The sequence below is a fragment of the Anguilla rostrata genome, chromosome 5, assembly GCF_018555375.3.
Source record: "Anguilla rostrata isolate EN2019 chromosome 5, ASM1855537v3, whole genome shotgun sequence".
Lineage (NCBI taxonomy): Eukaryota > Metazoa > Chordata > Actinopteri > Anguilliformes > Anguillidae > Anguilla > Anguilla rostrata.
In genome coordinates, this window is record NC_057937.1 from 17,230,254 (window position 1) to 17,251,190 (window position 20,937).

At 43.2% G+C, this 20,937-nt stretch overlaps 1 protein-coding gene across 1 annotated transcript; it reads right to left on the reverse strand.

Annotated features, from left to right (window-relative positions):
• Positions 1-353: 353 nt before the first annotated feature.
• On the reverse strand, positions 354-20,840 carry bbs2 (Bardet-Biedl syndrome 2). Its single transcript, XM_064335435.1, has 18 exons — positions 19,124-20,840; positions 17,158-17,286; positions 15,522-15,749; positions 14,796-14,921; positions 14,430-14,492; positions 12,946-13,023; positions 12,703-12,807; positions 11,707-11,793; positions 10,914-11,049; positions 10,004-10,143; positions 9,453-9,597; positions 8,585-8,756; positions 7,889-8,018; positions 6,956-7,075; positions 3,899-4,036; positions 3,085-3,197; positions 2,362-2,510; positions 354-976 (listed from the first exon to the last, which is right to left on the reverse strand). Exons 2-18 carry the CDS (start codon positions 17,272-17,274, stop codon positions 870-872), a joined length of 2,154 nt encoding a protein of 717 aa, XP_064191505.1. The 5' UTR covers positions 17,275-17,286; positions 19,124-20,840; the 3' UTR covers positions 354-869.
• Between the last annotated feature and the right edge of the window lie 97 nt (positions 20,841-20,937).

Genomic DNA, 20,937 nt, shown 5'->3' on the forward strand with positions numbered 1-20,937 from the left:
TCCACTGTTCACGTGATACTTCGGGGAGTTTAGTCCAGCCGCGAGCCAGATGCCAGCGAAGCAACTGGAGACGGTTGTGCGCCTGGAGGAGCGGCACCAAGAAACTGAATATTGATGAGCTGCAAGTATGGTTTCCAGCTGCAGAGGTTCTGTACTTTCAAAGCTATGATTGATGTTCTCGCAGTACTGTTCCATATGTTTAGTGTTCCCTCACAACTGCATCCCACTTTCACAGCCATTCAAGTTGGCCTCATCCGGGAAAAAATGTCTTTGACCATACGGTATGTTCCCCCTTATTGTCTTACATAAAACAATTCATTCTTTCAAACTGGAATGAACCCCAAGGCTCAAAGTTTACACTGTATAATTTTAATTTAACATTAAATTTATATATATAAACACAGGACACAGTGTGAAGTCCACTGCCTCTTCGAGAGCTAGAGCAAAGCACGGTATACAACTAGTACCCTCAAGGATTTTTAAGTAAACATTGAAAATATTTTTCTTTGGCTACAAAAACACATTTGCCATCTTTTGACAGATATTTTCTCTCAGTCACACTTCTATGTGTCACTTAAGTCACAATGACCCTTTTGGGGGTGGGGGAGAAGAGGCGGGGCAGTCCATTAAAGGCTGGTGCCTTCAGAAATCGTTCATATTTGTACGAGGAATGCCACAGAAATATCCCTTATCCTGCCTTATGGAATGTTTCACTGTCTTTGCAAAAACTCCAGACCTAGTGCCCCCCTCCTCCCCACCATGGGTTTTGTTCTTATCTCAGGGGCCAGGGGTGTGTGGGATTGCTGAGGTTCCCCTCCTGCCCTCCCCCCACCCCCCTGGATTTTTGGCCTCTCAGTGGGCGGTCTTCCTCAGGAGAACGCGGTCCCTGCCCTCATGACTTTGAAGAGAGCGTTGACGTTGTTGCTTTTGATGGCGTCTCGGCACGCAGTGATCACCTGGTTCTTCGGCTTGCCCACTGAAAAGCAAAGACAAGGTGAGCGTGACCTCGGCAGCTGTGACCAATAGTGGGCGCACACACCACCGATACACACACACACACACACACTCGCCCGCACGCACACACATGCACGCACACACACACACACACACACTTAAACACACGCCCTGGATACCATATATGCCACTATGTTATGCTGTGACACTGTAACAACCTCCTAACAGGGAAGAGTGAGCGAGTATGTTTATGTTCCCCTTAAAGGGAAACGCACACAGGCTCAGCACATCCTGAAGAATGCAGCCGTAGCGTAGTGAGCAGCCATAAAAGCGGCACCAATCCAGACTCCTTTTCTTTACAAAGATCTTTTCTACCTCTGAAGGTTTGCAGGCACAGCTGAGGTTTGGATTTGGCTTTGAGCAGAGAGGTCAGTAGGGTAGCATTATTATGATTAGTGAATTGAGCTTGTAACTCAAGAGCCTGCAGGTACGAGTCCCAAGTGGGGCACTGCCATTTTGACTCTGAGCAAAGTACTTTGTCTTAATTGCTTCAGTAAATACTCAGCAGTAAATATTGTTTCACATAAAAAAAAGGGAGCCGTCACTGTCTAGCTTCTGCCACAGACTGAAAAAACACCCGTTTATACTGCATCTTGGCTGAAACAACACATAAATCTGAGCATTTATTTGAGATTACCATGTGCATCTAACACAATATTCTCAAACCCACTTGCTACTTGATTTATTACTTTATTAATCCAGACAGGGAAACTGTCAGTTACAACAATTACAAAGACATAAATAATTACAATAGACCAAGTAGCACACTATGCAAACAGGACAGATAACACAGCACGGTCAGCAATATAATCCTAATCTCAATCTTAAAGCACTATATCCTCTTCCACTTGCATCTACCGCGGCACTTACTATTATGCTGTCAGTTTACGTACTGACTATTACTACCGGATGCATGTCTGATGACTTGGCACACTTCCTGTCTTTATATGTGCACATTTAAAATGAGCATCTGCTGCCTAGGTGTACACCTAAATCAATGGTTCTCAAACTCAGTCCTGGGGGACCACTGTGTATGCTGGTTTTCATTCCAACCTCAACTGCAACACAGTTGCACACACCTGATTCTACTAATCAACCACTAGAGTCGTTGCTAAGCACCTTGATTAGTAGAATCAGGTGTGTGCACCCACACTGGCCCTTTCTGGATAAGGCTGGGGACCCCAGCTCTAAAACATGAAAAGCACCTAATTAAGAAAAATTCAAATTCTGGGATTGCTGTTGAGGTTGGAACGAAAACCAGCATACACAGGGGTCTCCCAGGACCGAGTTTGAGAACCACTGACCTAAATGTGAAGGTGAGCGCAGCGCCCCCAGCAGCGCCCTTACCTCGTAGCCGCCCTGCTCTTTGGATGGCCTGGTTGACAGACTTGAGGCAGGTGACGAGGGCGTTGTGATTGTTGGAGCGGATCTTGTACTCGTTTATCAGGTCCCTGTTCAGGTCATACAGCTCAATGTAGCGCTTCTTCATGGTCATCCTGAGTGGGGCCACACACAGGGGAGAGGGGAAAATGATCATTTATCATGCAAACCTATGAAGATTCCCTTATGATGAAGTGAGACACATCATCCTTCATAAATTTCATATGGTCAGAAGTGTACTGAGTTTATGTGCTAACCCAGATTATGCATGTACCAAGAGTAAGTGAAGTGAACCAGATTAACCTGGGTCCAACGGCACACTATGGAGAACGCACTTATCCAACAAGTTCATTATCCATAAGTGTGTACTACAATGTTCACACATTGCCAGATATGTGGTAAAATGGAACAGCTGATTCAATTTTCTAGTATTCACTCATAAAGCACATTTATGAGCGTAAAGCATGCCTGTGTTCAATATCCCGTGTCAATCCTGGTTTTTCTGTGTGAACGGGGGTATTAGTTCACTGCAACGCCCAGTCATTCCGCTGCCCAAATACTTCAATAAAGAAACTATAGCTGGTTTGGAATGCAGCAAATTGTATATGGGTTTGTGATCTCAGTCATCCAAATGTTAACCTGACCTGGGGCTGGGGAGGTCAGGGGGTCAAGGGGTCAGGGGTCACTCACATGTCGCCCATCAGTCGCGCGTCCTCCGCCTGCACCAGCATGTTGCGGATGTGGTTGGAGTGGTCGGCCATGGCCGCCGTCAGCTTCTGATGGACCGAGTGAAATTCGTCCACCTGGCAACGGCAGCGTAGCGCTGGATTCAGGCCCAAATCTGGGACTGGATTTCATGCCAACTCCTGCTCTTAGCTTTCATCAATATTAATATTCAGTCACCCCAAATGCTTTATCCATTTATGTGATCTGACATTAAATGTACTGATGAAGTCAGAAATTGTTTTATAATTGTTTATGGGCCCCTCTGTGAAGCATTTTCCAGGGGCCAAATCCACAAAAAACTTGGCATTGGTGTATAATACTAATTTACTAATTGATCCACGGTAACGAGCGGGAAACAAAAACCCACATACACACTTGCTTGCCCTGAATGGAATTGACCTTTCCCCATCTTAATTATTACCCTACGGGTGGGGCTTGCGCTAGCCCTCCAACATGCAAATGCATGGATTTAGTAAATAGAAAATGAACACAACAGAGCATGGGACTAGGAAGAGAATATATCTTGAAGAGAATTAAAGGTAAAAACGAACATTTATCAGGGGTAATCTTGTGTTTACCTTGTCACTAAATTAAGATGTGATCAAAAAAACTACTGCATTATAAACCCCATACTGTGTATGGGAGAACTTGGTGCTTCTGAAGTCAACTTGTCAACTTTTCTTCACTGAATTCAAACAAAAGGCAACTTAATCATTGAAAAATAAGTTTTTTAGTTGTCACATCTTACAGGAGCAGGTACATGTCTGTCGCAACCCACCTCGGTCAGAGTCGCCCGCACCTCTTCAAAATAGGCCGGGAAGTCGGCCTCTGCCTGCAGGTCATCGATGGCCAGGAAGGAGGCCAGAGATTGGATCAGGTCCCCCGCAAGGTCAATGTCATCGGTCTTCAACGTGATCTGATTGGACAGGACGGGAAGTTAATGTAAATTAATCACACCGCATTATAATGCTTTCTTTATTTCTTTCAAGGACCTTAAAGGACTGCATGTTGGGAGGGGGGGGGGTTTCATCATCAGACACTCTCACTGATATGCAGACCCCTACATTTGCAATGCAGGGGAGCCATTTTGGTTCCCTGCACACCAGCCAACGTTTAAAGTCATTGTTTAAGTCAATCACAGTCATAGAAACAACCTTAGCTGTTAAGGGTTGAAGATTAAGGTATACCAGAGGTCTTGTTTTTATTACTTATTGGTGCTTAAACATATGTGTAAAAATTAGAAAAATAAGTGAACCGCAGGTAAAAGAGTGAGCGCCACGGTCGAATCGGAACCCGTGCCAATGCCAAATGCGACCGCCAGCTCCACAGGAGAGCCGCAAAATTGGCTTCACGTTGCTCCGGGATATGGGAGGAGTAGCGTCGGTAGAGATACGTAGCATTGTTCACTGCTCGAGCGACTCCTGCTGGCCGTCCAGGCACACGCGCATGAATGCGTCTCCTCCACCCCTGATCTGCACGTGTGCAGCAGAGTGAAAATAAGCAGCTGGCAGGCAGGCATGTGTTTTGAAAGAGAACCACAGATTACCTTAACTCTCCCAAGCTGGCAGCAAGTGTATGTATGAGCATGCTTGTATATATTTTGCAAATTAGACATACCAAATTCAAGTGGGATTTAAACATGTGAACCTTGCACTAAGTGTATGAATTGCTCTTTTAATTGATATATGAACTCATGCATAAGAAAGGACCTCCTATTGACTTGAGAGCAGAGTTTGAACTGTGCCGCAGCTGCAGGTCATATGGGTCCATAAATCACAAAGTTCCTTCCTAAATAAAAGCAGTGGCAAAGGCTAGAATTTGAGGAACATAACTAAATGTACTTGTTGCTGACCATTTGTTTTTCAGAAGAGTTTGTAAGTGGCTAAACAACCAACTTCAGAGAGCACTTAGATGATGTCATTTCCTTAATTTAATAACAAGCCTTCCCTTGCACTTCCAGGCAAGTTTGCATTTACTTCAAAGCAGTTAGTGTAGAGAATGGTAGTAATTGAAATTTACAACATGGGGCATGTTCTCACTTTGCCTTCTCTTTCTCACAGAGCATTTTGCACAGCTTTTCATTCCAAGAGGTTGATGGTGAAAAGGAAAATCTTGATGAGTATAAAATGAGTATTTGGGATGCAATGTCAACGAGTTTGTTCTTTGAAATCGCATAGTCTTCCCCAAAATTATTTATGTACACTTTGACAATTCCTTGGTAACTACATATTAACATAGCAAAACTGGAAATTTCAGCCAGGATTACCATTACGCAATGATTTGTTATGACTAGGGCCACCAGCGTGTCTCCACCATGTGACCTACTTAGATTTAAACTTGTATTTCAATGGTTATCCCCCAGGCGTCCCCATAGGCACTCCAACAGCACAGTCAAGCGATCATACAATTGAGTCTCTAATTGAGACATTTATTTTTTTTAAATTCATTTATCTAATATGGGGAGAGTCAGGAAGGAAAGTGAACACGGGTGGAAGTCTAAATGCAGCGAAAAGCAGGTCTTTGAGCCAGTGGTCCATGGAGAGCCCCACGGTCTGCTGGCTTTCGTTGTTACTCAGATGTTGAGTAGCACAGCAGTTAAAGCAATTGATTACACAGTTAATTCAGGTCACCTGGCTTCTTGGGTCTGAATCAGTCACTGATATTATGGAAAAAAACAAAAACCATCAGACCCTGTGGCTCTCCAGGACCAGGATTGAGTTTCGATGCAGTAAAACGCAAAATGCATCCATATAAAGCAGGTTTTTGTCTTAGCCCAACACTAAGGCACCTGATTCTACTCAAGGTCTTGATTCAAGACCATGATTAGTTAATTAATTGAATTAGGACTTTATTTTTACTTTTTTGTGCAAGTAAAATGTTATATAACTGCTCTCATTTTTAATTTGGGCATTTCCCACTGCTTCTAACAAAACCTAATTTGCCCTGTACAACATTTTTAAATACTACTGTGGACATGCAACAGTATGTAAATGAACTGAATTTAACTCGAGTGTTACTAGTAAACATCGCCGTCAGTCATTGTCTGAGCTTAATTAGTGGCAATTACTTTATTGACTTAGATTACTAAGGTACTGTAGCGCAAACGGGATAATCGTTTGAGAAGTGGCTTGACAAAAAGACTACTGCAGCTCCAGCCGGCAGAGGTCTGAAGTACCAATGTGAGAAAACAAAGGGAGACAAACTGGTGGCCCTAGTTATCACACATCACATGTTAAAATTCAGCAGTTTTTGCAGAATGGAATCTGGTATCTGGTAAATGTCCACAAGTCCATATCGCTGACAGACTGGCTTACAGAAACAAACACACACACACACAAAAGTAGAGTTCAATGCACACATACACACAGTTTGCTGAACATAAATATAGCTTCCTGGACACAGACATGCACTTGCGTGCACATACACACACAAACAAACACACACGCACACATAGCTCTCTGTACACACAAACACACACACACACACACACACACACATACACACACACACACACACACAGGTAGAGCTCAATGCACACATACACACATGCTGACATAATAAGCTTCTGCACAGACATGCACTGCTGCTACACACACAAACAAACACACACGCACACATAGCTCTCTGTACACACAAACACACACACACACACACAGGTAGAGCTCACAGCACACATACAGTTTGCTGAACATACACATAGCTCTTTGGACACAGACATGTGCGTGCATGCACACACACAAACACACACACACAAACATACACACAGCTCTCTGTGTACACACACACACACACACAGCTCTCTGTCCACCCAAACAAGCATGCAGATAGCCTGTACCTCTCCGTTAGACTGCATGCTGATGCTCAGTAGCCCCCCCTGGCGCAGGGAGGTGAAGCACACATCCGGGGTGTCTGTTCCCTCAGGGAGCAGGAAGTTCTGGTTCAGCCACATGACCACCTGAGAGAGCAGAGACGGGGGGGGGTACACAGGAGCATCACGTTTACACTGTTATTTACAACACTGCATTATTACTCAGAACATTCAATAATTCCAAATAACACATCTGGTTGGGTATGCAGGACCCAAAATAAGTCAATATTCTCAGTATCAATATTCAGATTAGGAACATGTGGGATGTCATGTACTGCTCCATTATATAATAAAACAGCAGTTAATATAATCCATCTTTATTTAATAACATTAGTATCTGGAATTCAAAATAATTGGTTGGAGGGTGTGAAAGTGCATGGCTGATTTGCCAAAATTGGAAGCTGTAAGTGCTCGGGCAACCTCTTAAGTAAGTCACTCACTGCCACCAATCTCTGCTGTGGACTTCCATTCAAAGATTCCATGTTACTGGACCTAGTGGTAATGAATGTAATGATTTAGTGAGGTGCTTTGTGTATGTGCGTGCGCACATGTTTACATATGTCTGTCTGCGCGTGTGTGCATATGTTTGTGTGTGTGTGTGTGTGTGCATATGTCAGTGTGGGTGTGCGTGCGTGCATGTGCATGCGTGCATATTTCAGTGTGCGTGTGCATATGTCAGAGTGTGTATGTGTGTGTATACATCAGTGTGTGTGTGTGTGCATGTGTGCAGATGTTTGTGCGTGTGCATGTGTGCCTATGTCAGTGTGTGTGTGCATGTGTTCCTATGTCAGTGTGTGTGTGTGTGTGTGCATATGTCTGTTTGTGTGTGCATGTGTGCGCGAGTGTACATATGTCTGTGTGTGTGTGTGCATATGTCAGTGTGTGTGTGTGTCTCCTCACTCTCTGCGGTCGGTCGTTGATGTTGAAGGTGACCCTTCCTGTGGGCGGGGCCGCTGCGGGGCTGGGGCTCAGCTCATACATGGAGAACCGGGGCAGCTGGCGCGTGATCTCAAACACATGGAACTGTGTGCTGGGAAGAAGAGGAGGGGCAGGGCAGTCTGCTCCTTACTGCACGGTCTTATAAAACAGTCAAAAAACACACCTTCCTGCACAGGGAGAAATCTGCTGCAGATCTGGCCCTGGAGGCCAACATCAATGCTAGAGTAGAAATGTGACTGATTGGCCGGAGATTCCACCCACCTGGTGTCACAGGTCTAAATCAGTCCCTGATTGGAGGGGACGAATGAAAACCAGAAGTGTGACTGGCTGCCAAGTGCCAGATTTGAGTACCATCTGCTTTACTGGCTTCAGGCCGAACAAGCCATTAGTAATAATCCCTCCTAATAAAGTGTTATTGGACGGCTATCTTGTAATTGCTTCCATTCCTCTCTTCGAACTTTGATTTCTCTTTGCAAAAAGACCACCTTGATCATTGTCTGTCTCTCTCTTTTCCTCTCTGCGTGTATCTCACGCGTTCTCGCTCTCTTTTCCGTATTTTTTCCTTATTCAGGGCTTATGCATGTCTTCCTCTGTGGACTGTCTGCTCGTTCCTTCTGTCTACCTCTAGGGGGCAGCACAGACCCGGACACCGTGTACCTGCTCTTTCCACCGACGAAGGCTTTGATGTGCAGGTCGACGGGGATGTCCTTGGGGGGAACTATGGGAACCCGCACACAGCCAGACAGGTTCTGGGCGCTGGGGTGCACCACGTGACTCTCTCCCTCGAAGATCCCCTCGGCGAAAATCAGCACTGCCCGGATGATGGTCTCTGGGAGGAGTTGGGGGTAAGTCAGGGCAGGAGTATCCTCTGAATGTCACACAGACAGGACTGAGACTCTACAGCTCGATGTTACTTTAATAATTAATCTGTAGGGCCCACACGCGGAACCCTTCATGCGTTCTGCAGAAAGTGACCCACATGAACAGTGATGTGAACGTGATGTAAAGTGATATAAACGTTTTTTTTAATGACAGTGCACGCTGTCCGCATTTGAGGTTCGGCAATAGTGTCGTGTCGTATATGATTGGCTGACTGAAAAGACGTGGGAGGTTCGATGCTAATAACCACACTTCTGTAAGCTAAATAGCAATGGAACAATGAGGTGTCGTGACACCAAAACGGGGCACTCAATGGTGGCCTTATGATTCTCTGTTGGCCACTGACATGTCTCAACCACTCAAAGGGTTGTGCTCTTCACAACAAAACACAGCAATTCAAAACATGTCAGCAACCAACAGATAATCAAACAGCCATTTTAGGTGTCACTATACCTCATTCTCCCATCACTACTTCCTTCTTAACTCTTCTTAAATGTCGATGGTTCATAACCGGTGTGCACTGCCCCCTGTTGTCCTGAAGTGTAATGACGAAGAGTCACTTTGAAGGCGTAATAAGCATATACGGTCTGAAGGTCACAGAGAGTGCACCAGCTGTTAACAGGCATTTGGGGGGGGGGGGGGTTACCGTTGGGGGTGGAGATGTTGAGCTCGATGTGGGCCTTCTGGCTCTCCGTGGCCGCTTTGACTGAGAGGGCCGTCTGCAGCTGGGTGTTGGCGGGGATGACGCCCATCTGCGTGTCACCCTCTGAGGACAGAGATCCAGACGTGGCCTGGGGGAAAGGACAGAGTCATCTTCTGTGAGCGGTTGTGGTTATGTGTATAGTGTGTGTCTGTTCTTATATGGCTGTGTGTGTGTGTGTGTTAGTCTGCATGAGTTTGAATGGTTTCATGTGTACATTGCATCTGTATACATGGTGTACGAATCTGTGTACATGGTTTGTGTGTTTGTCTGTGAGTGTGGTATGTATGTGCATGACTGTGTGGTTATGTGTGCATGGTTTGAGTGTGTATGTGTGTGTGTGTGTGTGTGTTTGTGTCAGTGTGCGTATGTGTACTGTATGTATGTGCATGTGTGTACATGTACATATGTACTGTATGGTTTGTGTGTGTTTTGTGTATGATATTTATGTGTGCCCATGCACGTAGAGTATGTATAGTTGGTGTAGGTGTGGTTACCTTGGCGTTCTCCTCGTAATTGCGTAGTTCCAGCAGAAGGTTCTGCTTGCGCTGGCTTAGCTCCCGGATCAGGTCCTGTTCCACACTGGTGTCCATCAGGTTCCCCTTCATCTCCTTACTGGCTGGGAGGTAACCCCGTACTGAGAGAGAACAGCACCATTACACACTAATACACTAACACTGATAGACAACACTGCCATTACACACTAATACACTAACACTGAGAGACAACACTGCCATTACACACTAATACACTAACACTGAGAGACAACACTGCCATTACACACTAATACACTAACACTGAGAGACAACACTGCCATTACACACTAATACACTAACACTGATAGACAACACTGCCATTACACACTAATACACTAACACTAGGAGACAACACTGCCATTACACACTAATACACTAACACTGATAGACAACACTGCCATTACACACTAATACACTAACACTGAGAGACAACACTGCCATTACACACTAATACACTAACACTGAGAGACAACACTGCCATTACACACTAATACACTAACACTAGGAGACAACACTGATAGACAACACTGCCATTGCACACTAATACACTAACACTGAGAGACAACACTGCCATTACACACTAATACACTAACACTGAGAGCCAACAGCACCATTACACACTAATACACTAACACTGAGAGACAACACTGCCATTACACACTAATACACTAACACTGAGAGACAACACTGCCATTACACACCAATACACTAACACTGAAAAAACAACATCACTATTATACAGTATTTCACTAGCACTGAGAGACTAACAGCACCATTACACACTAATCCACTTGCATTGACCCTGGGAATGTTGTGTGTGAGGTCACAGGTGTGGTCATGTGAGCAGTAACAGGTGCGGCTCCCTCCTCACCTTCTCCATCCACAGACGCGCAGATGAGCTGCACCTGGCCGTCCATGCGGTAGTCTCCTTCCACCACCCCGGCCACCGACGCTGAGAAGTTGTCTTTGAAAATGACCTCACCAGTGCGGTCGCTACGGGCGTCGATCTGGAACAGGAGGTCGGCAATGCCACGGCAACAGCCACTAAGTTCCCAATACAATCTTTTGTGTAGCATTTATAGAACAATGCTACACAAAAAATCTGGCCCTGGCCAGATTCCAATGCTAGTCTTTTTGCATGTGCATGCACACTGAAATTTCTGGAAATACTTGAAAAGGACAGCCTAGGAATTTGAAGAATGTAGTACTATATATCCTTTGAAATATTGTATTTCCCAACTGTGTTTTAGTCAGAGGTATAAAATCCATGTTCAGAAAGTAAAAATCCGCCCCAGTATTTAGTTCCAAACACCTGGATTTGCTAATTAGCGCAGTTCTTCAGCCAGGAGGTAGAACTAATTGGTGAAATCAGCTGGCTGAGCTCATGGGTGGAAGAAACACATGGCAGAACTTTTACTTTCTGACCCTTGGATTTTCCACCTCTTGTTTTACTTTCAATAATGCAACATTCTTTTTCATATAAATTATGTATCTGGCTCTGTTCTGTAATTTACTGGTAATTCTCAATCTACTTTGGGCTACTAATGAAGGGCTGAAAATGTCCTCTGTGTGAGATCCCTGCTGTAGAGCCATGTCTCTGGGGGGCGGAGGGTGGGCTGGCTCAGGGCCAATGGCAGGGCTGAATACTGGAAGTAGTGCCGTACCTTCCCATTGGACCACCCGGTGATGAGCTCCACAACACCATCAGCGTTCAGGTCAAAAGCGTGGATGCTCATTGCGTGGTTCTTCGACTGCAGAAGCATGCGAGAAGACCCGCATTAGTGACAAGCCCGTGCCCCGCCCCCCCCCCCCAAAAAACTTACACAAGTTTCCCATACAATGAAGAGAAACACAAGCAGCGGTACTCCTGTACTCCTGCAAGCCTAGGGACCCGAACGTGCCGCGCCAAAAAAAATCCAGGAAGTCTACCTCAGCTAAACTGCAGACCACACATTCTAAACTCCTGAGGTCACGGAACGTATGCACAGTATACTGCTCCTCTGAAACCTCCTGCATGTTAAAGGCACAGTGTACATCCAGGATTACATCATAGAACAAACATGAATGCTCTCTGACCACATTCTACTCCAGCCACAGTACATCATATGAAATATGAACCGTGGAGTTGCGGTCTGACTACGGTCAACCAAGCAGGTATGAAACCAGGAGTAGTAATGATAAAAGTACCTAGTATTGAAATTAGACAAAGGACCACAAAAACTGTCTGTTGACCCAGACAGTCTTTTGTGCAATGAAGAGTATTTCAAATATTTACATAAGGCTGTGATGACCTGGCAGTTGTACATTGTGTACAGTGGTTGGCAGGGGGGCATTTGTAACGTTTGTGGTCTAAAGCCACTAAACAAGTAAATCCAAAACAAAGTTTGTACTGTGAAATTATTCTGCATAAATTTCCAGAGGTTTTACATGTGAGTATTGTATAGTGTTTATTCACATTCATACATAAAAATATGCTTGTATCCTTCATTTCACTGAAAAACAATCAAAAACTTGAAACAATTGTTTTTAAAAAACCCCTTGAAACTGCACTATCGATTTAGGGGAATTCCACAGACAGAAAGCAGCCACACTAAAAACCTGAGTGAGAAAGAGCTATGCTTTATTTATGTTGTGGGGTGAAGAGGTCAAACCAGCAGTACCTTTATCCGCCAGTAGCGGGCAGTGCGATCATACACTCCCACTGTGCCGTTGGCCAAAGCGTACCCAAATCTACTGCCGTGCATGTGGCAGAGAGAGGTCACAGTCTGCGAGACAGAGGTAGTAGGAAGGAAGTAGTCAGCGCCACATATCACATTCTCTGTGTTTTTGCTACACTGCACCAATGGTACCAAGCTGTTCAGACATTGTAAGAACATTATTTGGAAGCAGCCAGAGTACAGTACCTCATTCTCAGCCATCTCTGACACAAGCTCATCCTCTCTGAAGACACGGATGTCAAAGTCTTCTGATCCAACGAGAAGCTACAAGAACAAGTCCACTCACATGACATCTCAGTTCTCACAGATTTCTCGTATTTATATTTGTATGTGTGGAAATCAGGAACTGTCAATTAATTTTTTTAAATAATCTGTTAATTTTTTTTCCATTAGTTGAAAATGTAGTTAGATTCGTCGGGAAACTTCACTTAATTACTTAACCAGATGTTTGTATAAACACCAGCTACAGCCGCAGACTGCACATGTATCCTAAAGATTTTACTGCGCTCAGGAATGGGAGTGAACCAGCATAGTTTAAAGGGCAATCAGAAAAATAAATCTAAGGTGACTGGTAGGAACAAAAAGCAGACCGGCCCTCTGGCACTGGAGTTATACATCCCTGGTCCAAACCTTTGTCTGCAACCATGTTAACTGGCTTGCCATTTTTTGCAATCTAGACTGCAAGCAAGTTGGAAACCGCTTTTCTATTTGATGCACTCATTGCTGTTACCTTGAAATTTAGAGTTGTTTGTGTAATGTTATGTACCATGAGCCTGATGAGTCAGGAGTTATTTTTTACAGTCACATTTCCCTCTGCATATAACTTACTACCAAAATGGGCATGTAAACACTAGCAGAATTAGTAACCTGTATGTTGATAATTTTGCTTTGCTTCCTATTTCAGAAAATAGCAATTGCACTACACATTTAATTTGCTATTTTGCATTTAAAAGACCAATTACACCACATGGCCAAATGTATGTGGACACCCAAACATCACACTCATATGTGGTTGTTGAACGTCTCATTCCAAAACCATGGCCAGGAACATGGAGTTGATCCTCCCTTTTCTGCAACAACAGCCTCCCCTCTTCTGGGAAGGCTTTCCACTAGATTTTGAAATATGGCTGCGGGGATTCGCTTCCATTCAGCCACAAGAGCATTAGTGAGGTCAGGCACTGATTTTGGGCTATAAGGCCTGGCTCTCAGGGTAGCGTTCCAATTCATCCCAAAGGTGTTCATTGGGGTTAGGATCAGGGCTCTGTGCAGGCCAGTCAAATTCTTCCACACCAAAAACCATTTCTTTATGGACCTTGCTTTGTGCTCAGGGGCATTGTCATGCTGAAACAAGAAAGGCCCTTCCCCAAACTGCTGCCACCAAGTTGGAAGCACACAATTCTCTGAAATGTCAATGTATGCAGTAGCATTAAGATGTACATTCTACTGCCAATGTTTGTCTATGGAGATGGCATGGCTGCATGCTTGATTTTATGCACCAGTTAACAGATGTTGCTGAAGTAGACAAACCCACTAATTAGAAGGGTTATCCACAAACCTTTGTCCGTGTAGTGTACAAAATTTCTGTTTTGAGTGAGTACACGTGTGCATGTGCGTGTTAACATTTGCACAGGACCTTCCTGGTTAAATAAAGGATAATAAATAAGACAAACCTCATTTTTCCCATCACCAGTGAAGTCACAGAGCACCAAAGATCGCACGTTGTCCCCAGTAACCTTTCAAAATAAATAACAAATGAATATACAAAAGAAGTACAAAGTTAAAAGACCGAAAACTTTTTTTCAGAACGTGATTACCATCAGTCCAAAAGGGCCTTTGGGCACTTGCCATAGCACAGCCCTACTATTGCACTTATTCAAAACAAACACAAACCCATACTCAAACACTTTTAGGCAGTTTCTCCCGATGATGTCGCAACGCCATCCTGCTCTTACTGAGCAGTGTGGGTGCAGTGGTGTTGTGAGGTGAAAAGACACCTCATCTGCAGAGAGGGGACCCCGGAATGTCCGTGAACTCACCGTCCAGAACTGGTCGTTTCCCTCGTAGTCGAACCCTTGTAGGGCGCAGTTTCCCCCGATGATGGCCAGGGGAGAAGGGATATCTCCCAGCTTACCCAACACAATGGCGTTGGCCCCATCTGTAACCTGCAACAGGCAGGGTGATTACACTTTGTTTTACTTTCTTGGCCTATCAGTTCAAACTTCAATGGTTTAATCTAGTGGTCCGCAATCCAGGTCCTGGATAACTGCAGATTCTACTCTTTTGTTGAAATTGAAATTAATATTAATATATTATTAATATATTAAATGAGGTCTATTCAAATGAGGTCATTTGGTTTGAATGATCAATTAAACACTGAGTAATAGTGAAAGCCAGCCGACCATGTGACTCTGTGGGGCCAGGAATCAGGATGACCGATTTAAACTCTTGAGTACAAAACCAAAAGCATAAGTACAGTAACAATGTGTTCAGCTATCTACAATTGACATTAATTTAATTGAAAACATTTGTAGTACCATATCATAGATCAAATGACTCCCAACATCCCTCAACCTACCACACTCCTCTTCCTCACTCCTCGTCTGGCTCTGACCACAACCTCAAGACCTTGTCTATATGCCACTCCACTCCAAGCCATCGATAACAGATCAAAGACCTAATATCAGCCTGCCCTTCTCTAATCCTAAGCCCGACCCCTAACCTCTGACCCCTGTCTTGACCTTTGACCCCAGCCCCGCACGCACCTCCCTGTAGAAGATGTCGGAGTTGTCGTGCACGTCGTAGGCCAGCAGGTTGGTCTGGGAGCCCACGAGCAGCGAGTCGCCGGTGGTGGCGGGCCCCAGCGTTCCGGCCGTAAGGCAGCTGACGGCCTGGTTGATGTTGAGCAGGGAGATGTCCGAGTCCTGCGCGCTCTGGCTCAGCCGGTGTGCCGCCTTCCGCTGGCCACGCCCGTGCGGATTGTGGATGAACACCTGGACGAACGCATCCGCCACCGTTACATTTACAACTGAAGCCATTACAGCGAAAATCAATGATTTCTTAGATAGCAAGATGTATACTGTCCAAGGCTAAAATAGCCTTGCTTATCAACCATATGCTGAGCCTGCCTAGTTTGGCTGAATCAAACTATATTGCCCATTTTAGTTAAAATGGAAATTTGTCTTTGGCTCAAAGAAGAGAATAAAATAAAATTTAAGACAAGTTCCTTCTGACTGCTAGGAGGTGAAGATCTGCAAATGATGTCTGTTGAACTTCATTTTTTTTTTTTTTTTGCTAGCTTGGGCAATCCTGATCAGTCTTGCTTTGCTTCGCAATGCCTAAACATCAAACCAAGTGACCACATTCACAAGATAAGTGTCCAGCATCACATACGTCCCAGAATGAGGGATGGCCATGGCTCGAGTTAAGTGTGCAACCATAACCCCAAACAGCAGAGGGATTCTCTTTCTAACCTTAAGAAATGATAAACGCTGACTGAGTGGGTGAATCACCCATTACTTTTGATTGCTCACCCTTTGCTCATATATTATCTCAGTTATGAACACAATTGTCACCAGAAATTTTTGTCAGCCATGACATGCAGTAGGTAAGCGAGGGAGTAGGATAGAATAGAAACAGATTAGAGACAGGGAAATTATTATCCAAAACAGTAATTCCCAGACTTATGAACAGCTTTCTCAAAATGTATTAGCTGAAACCATATAGTAAGGACATCTTCTGGAGACCTTCTCTTTAGTTGCCAAACAAAGTTGTATTGAGGGACATTGAAAGGTCAGCCAGCAGAGAAGCATTCCAAGGCCAACATCACTGCTAATAAATGTAAAAATTCCCTGTACAGTAAGAACACGTATTTTAAATTGTAATATTATACATGAAGAACCAAAGAAATCAAATATGATACATTTATTCAGATGAGATTCATTTTTATTATTTTTTTTTTCAATCTTGAAAAGTTCTTACACTACCCTCTAAAGGAGGATTGGATATTGGCTATTCTGGAAACCATGTTGCTGTGTGATTAACATGGAATTTACATTTCAAACAATCAGTGGTGCAGCTGTTGACTGGGCTGCCAATCAGAAGAGAATATTTTAAGTGAATATTCATTCAGAACACACGAGACATAGCAGACCTCCAGTTTATAGGTGATATACTTTAAATCAAAAGGAATTTATATTATATTATATACCTGTTGATAAGTTTGAAAAGGTAAGTATACACTGTTATTCTGTAGCAACAAATACATTGAATGCAAGGGGAAAAGTGATTGCAGACGGATGCCACTAATGTCTCTGGGTCTGGAGACACAATTGCTAATCTGGCAGAACTGTACCCCCACCCCACCCCCGCACAGAAAAGTGGAGGATGAGTGTACTGTACCTTCCCCGCTTGTGTGGCTGCTGTGAGGCACGGATGCACCCCGTCAAACTTGCCCACAGTCACCATACGTGGGTTTATTTTGTGGTTCAACTTGAGAGTGAAGATTGGCACCAGCATGCTGGCTTGTCCCTGAGGAGAAGAAAGGTATTCTATCAGTGACAGTGTCTGTCTGTGTGTGCGTGTGTAAGGTATTCTATCAGTGACAGTGTCTGTGTGTGTGTGTGTGTGTGTGTGTGTGTGTGTGTGTGTGCATCTGCTAGCTGTCGTAACTGTCAATATCACTGCAGCTGATGTTGGGAGCTCATTTAGACTTGTTTGTTCAAATGTCAAATGTGTTTTTTGTATCTTGAAGGGAAGTTTTGAAAACTTCTAAATAAATGTATACACATGACACCAGGTCTTTGCATACATATTTCCTGTTTTCCTAGCTAATCCTTTTGTGTAAATGGATTAATGTAATTTGTTCACTGATTCCAAAAACATGTTCTCCAATCTGAATATGCGTGCTCACCCAGGGCAATAATCATTATTTATCCTCTTTCTTTGTATTCAAGCCAGTTTATTCAAATTATATTTTTGCTTTGATATTGTTCTCTGTACAACAGCTAATGTTGTGCTGGTGTTGAGCCTTTCTTATGACCCTGTACCCCAGCAGAAACTAAACTGGTGCAGTCTCAGTGTCAGATGGTACTGTTACTTAGTCCACCTGCATCTTTAAATAAAGTAGTCATTGTTCATTATGGCATTGACTCAGTCTATGCATAACACCACTCTATTGACAAGATTATTGTGTTTCAATGTTTCATTGATGTAGACAATTCTATGTTTTATGGTTCTGTGGAATGTTCTGAAATTGATGTGGGACCCTCTGAGTGTAACCTTTGCAGTAGTAGACCAAGATATTTATTTTCGCCATGATGAATTGAGTTTAATATTGCATCATGGCAGGGGACAATGCATTCAAAATATGTTAATTGAGTAGGAGATTTCTTAAAATGCGTAAATAATGTCCGGAGGTCATCTTTGTATTTGGCAGGAAGAGCTGGAGTCAGAATTCCATTGTAGACTAACGTTGCATGTACTTGTTGTACATGTCAAATAAAACTTGAACTCAAAATGCATTATACTAACAAAAACTATATATTTCTACAAATAAAATGTTGAATTACAACATAATACTACTAAAACGTTAATATGTGAAGAAAGAGAAATTAATGAGCTATGCAAAGAGGCGAGATGAGCGACAACAGTCATTCACCCTAGAAACAATAATTTAGCTAGACTAATGTAACCTGTGATCAGAAAGGCCTTTTAAGTGAACCAGCGAACATGCAAAACCGCTTGTAAATGGCCAGCTAGGAAGCTAATATTAAGTAGCTAGCTTTAGATAGCTCTTTATCTAACAGCGTAACAGAATATAACGTTAGCTGACTATCGCTAAAGCTGGTTCTGTACTGCTTCATCTCATAGCAAGTTCACATTCACATACTGTGATCTTTCTGTGGGTCTTTCCAAGAGCTTAGTTGTTTTAAACGGCTTTGCCCGAGTTCTGTCTCTCGCGCTATCGTCCGTTACCTAGCAACGCACAGCAGGTTGTCAAAGCCTTTTAATCTATGTAGCTGGCTAGCTAGCTACATCTAGTGTTGTTTGCTCTTTATTTTTCACCCCCTCCGTTAAAAGTACTGGAAAAGCAGCTCTAAAAATTACTGAATTGTCCTTAATAACGTATTTATGGGTGATTTAAATGACATGTTGATCTTTGATTCTTGTCATATAGAATCGCTATCCAATCCAACATAGATAGCTAATAGTTTAAAAAGCATCACTGTAGACTAGGATAGTCTAATGTTGATTGTGGGAAGTTGTCGCTCTTTTCACTTGAGCTTCCTCTATTATACTGATCAACGCACAAATGTATTGCATTTTTCAAAAAAAAACTAATATGCACATTATAACACGTTCTCACCTGTTTTCTGATTTTAAAAGAATTCGGTCTTCTCCGGGTTCCGTTTTAGCCAAGCTTAGCACAAGAGTGAGCAGCGTACGGTCCCTTACCACCGATGACGTCACATACACAAATAAGCAGTCAGGTCTTGGAGAGGGATTCGCTTTTCAAACACAGCTATTAGAACTTCTCTGGTATTCGTAGACTTTTTAATACCACCCATATTACTTTTACATTCTAACAATATATGATATTTGTAACCGCCTGCGTAGAGTTACAGAGGCATCTAGCTACCATAGAGATTTAACCACGTTTTACTTCTTAAATAGCGCCTCCGGAGCTCTGAGTATGCTTCTCAGGTTTCTGTCATCGATATACAAGAGGTTATAACTTATAAGGTTTCTATTTGCGTGGCTGTCTCTACATATTATTTAGGATACTCTAAGGTACAGAATCGGTAGGCTATTTATTGCAACGGGCTTTATCTGATAATTGCATAGGCATATTCCCATAATTTCAGCATCAACGTATAGTAAAATGAAAGGACTGGTAAATTCTGTTTCGCTTTTAAACCACTGAATAAATAAAATTGTTTATTGCAAATTAACCTAAAATACTTTTCAGATTTTTAGTACGGTCACAGTAATAGCTCCAAAATGCTGATAGCTTCCAGTTTATAAAACAAAACATAATAACTATGTTATCGTCATCTTAATCTAAAAGTTGCATACATTGATGTTCTATATAACATTCAGTTACGGACGTAATCTACCTCCGTTTTTCAGAAGCGACTGCCAAAACATAGGTCTTACGTAGGTGTAGGGGATTTACAGCTAGTTTAAGGGATTACTTTGCAATCGTCATAATGACAGTGCATTTTCTTTCCCCAATTTAAACAAGTATTGATAATTGACCACCCACGAGGTAGGCTAGCACAGTCATGAGAAGAACACGCAATAATAGGAGCCTTAGGTGACGGAAAATTACTCCCGTTCTGGACGCCACACGTTCACTATCGCCGGGTGCAAACTTCTTTCACTGGGTTTTTTGTGGTCGAGTCTGTACCGAGTGCAGACCATTGACTGTTGTGCAGATGCGTGGACTTGGTCTGCGCGCCTTCTCGTTTCTTGAGTGCAACAATGTTTACACCAGAGACTTTACACACGGAGTGGACGGAGTGCCGTGTGCATAGTTTGTTGCGGCCGGCTGCCAGATTTTGCTGAAATTACGTTTACTCACTGAAATTTATAAGAACGTTTACTGGACAGAGACAGACAATACACATTTATCGATTAACTGTTAGTTTTATGCAAATTATGCGCTGTTCCGTTTTTTTAAGCATGTCAAGATTTACACTCCCTTCCTACTCCATTCCTATTGATATGACGAGTGATCACATTTACAAACAAATTTACAAAGAAGTTGTATTACAACGATTTGTTTAAAACAATAACATATTTAAGATAACCTATTTGCTAAAACATATAGCCAGTGTTGACAAACACACAACAATCCAGTTCGCTCGGTTTCCAACAATATAAATGGCATTATAGTCTACTCTCGGTAAAAAAAAAACAATTATAACAACGCGCAATGAATGTATTCATAGTTTGTTCCATCCTTCGATCAATTAGGCTACGTAATGTTCTTCGCGAAAAGATTTCCTTTAGTGCTTGCCCCGTGGAGCGGTGTGAAATAAAGATTGGCATGTTTATTGTGGTTACGTAAGTCCGTAAACAACTATTCTCTATGTCTTTGGCGGCTGATACGCCTTCTCATTGTGGGAAATGGTTTTGCACACTGTTATCAGCGTGATTTTGGGAAGGCCGTGTGCA

Bases quoted from the DNA above. Each gene is read 5' to 3' on its own strand.
- bbs2 (XM_064335435.1), bottom strand. From the start codon at position 17,274: ATGCTGGTGCCAATCTTCACTCTCAAGTTGAACCACAAAATAAACCCA. The intron at 14,922-15,521 runs GTGCGTGCGGGG...TGCCTGTTGCAG, and splicing joins CCGACATCTTCTACAGGGAG to GTTACAGATGGGGCCAACGC. The intron at 8,019-8,584 runs GTACACGGTGTC...TCTTCTTCCCAG, and splicing joins TTCGTCGGTGGAAAGAGCAG to CACACAGTTCCATGTGTTTG.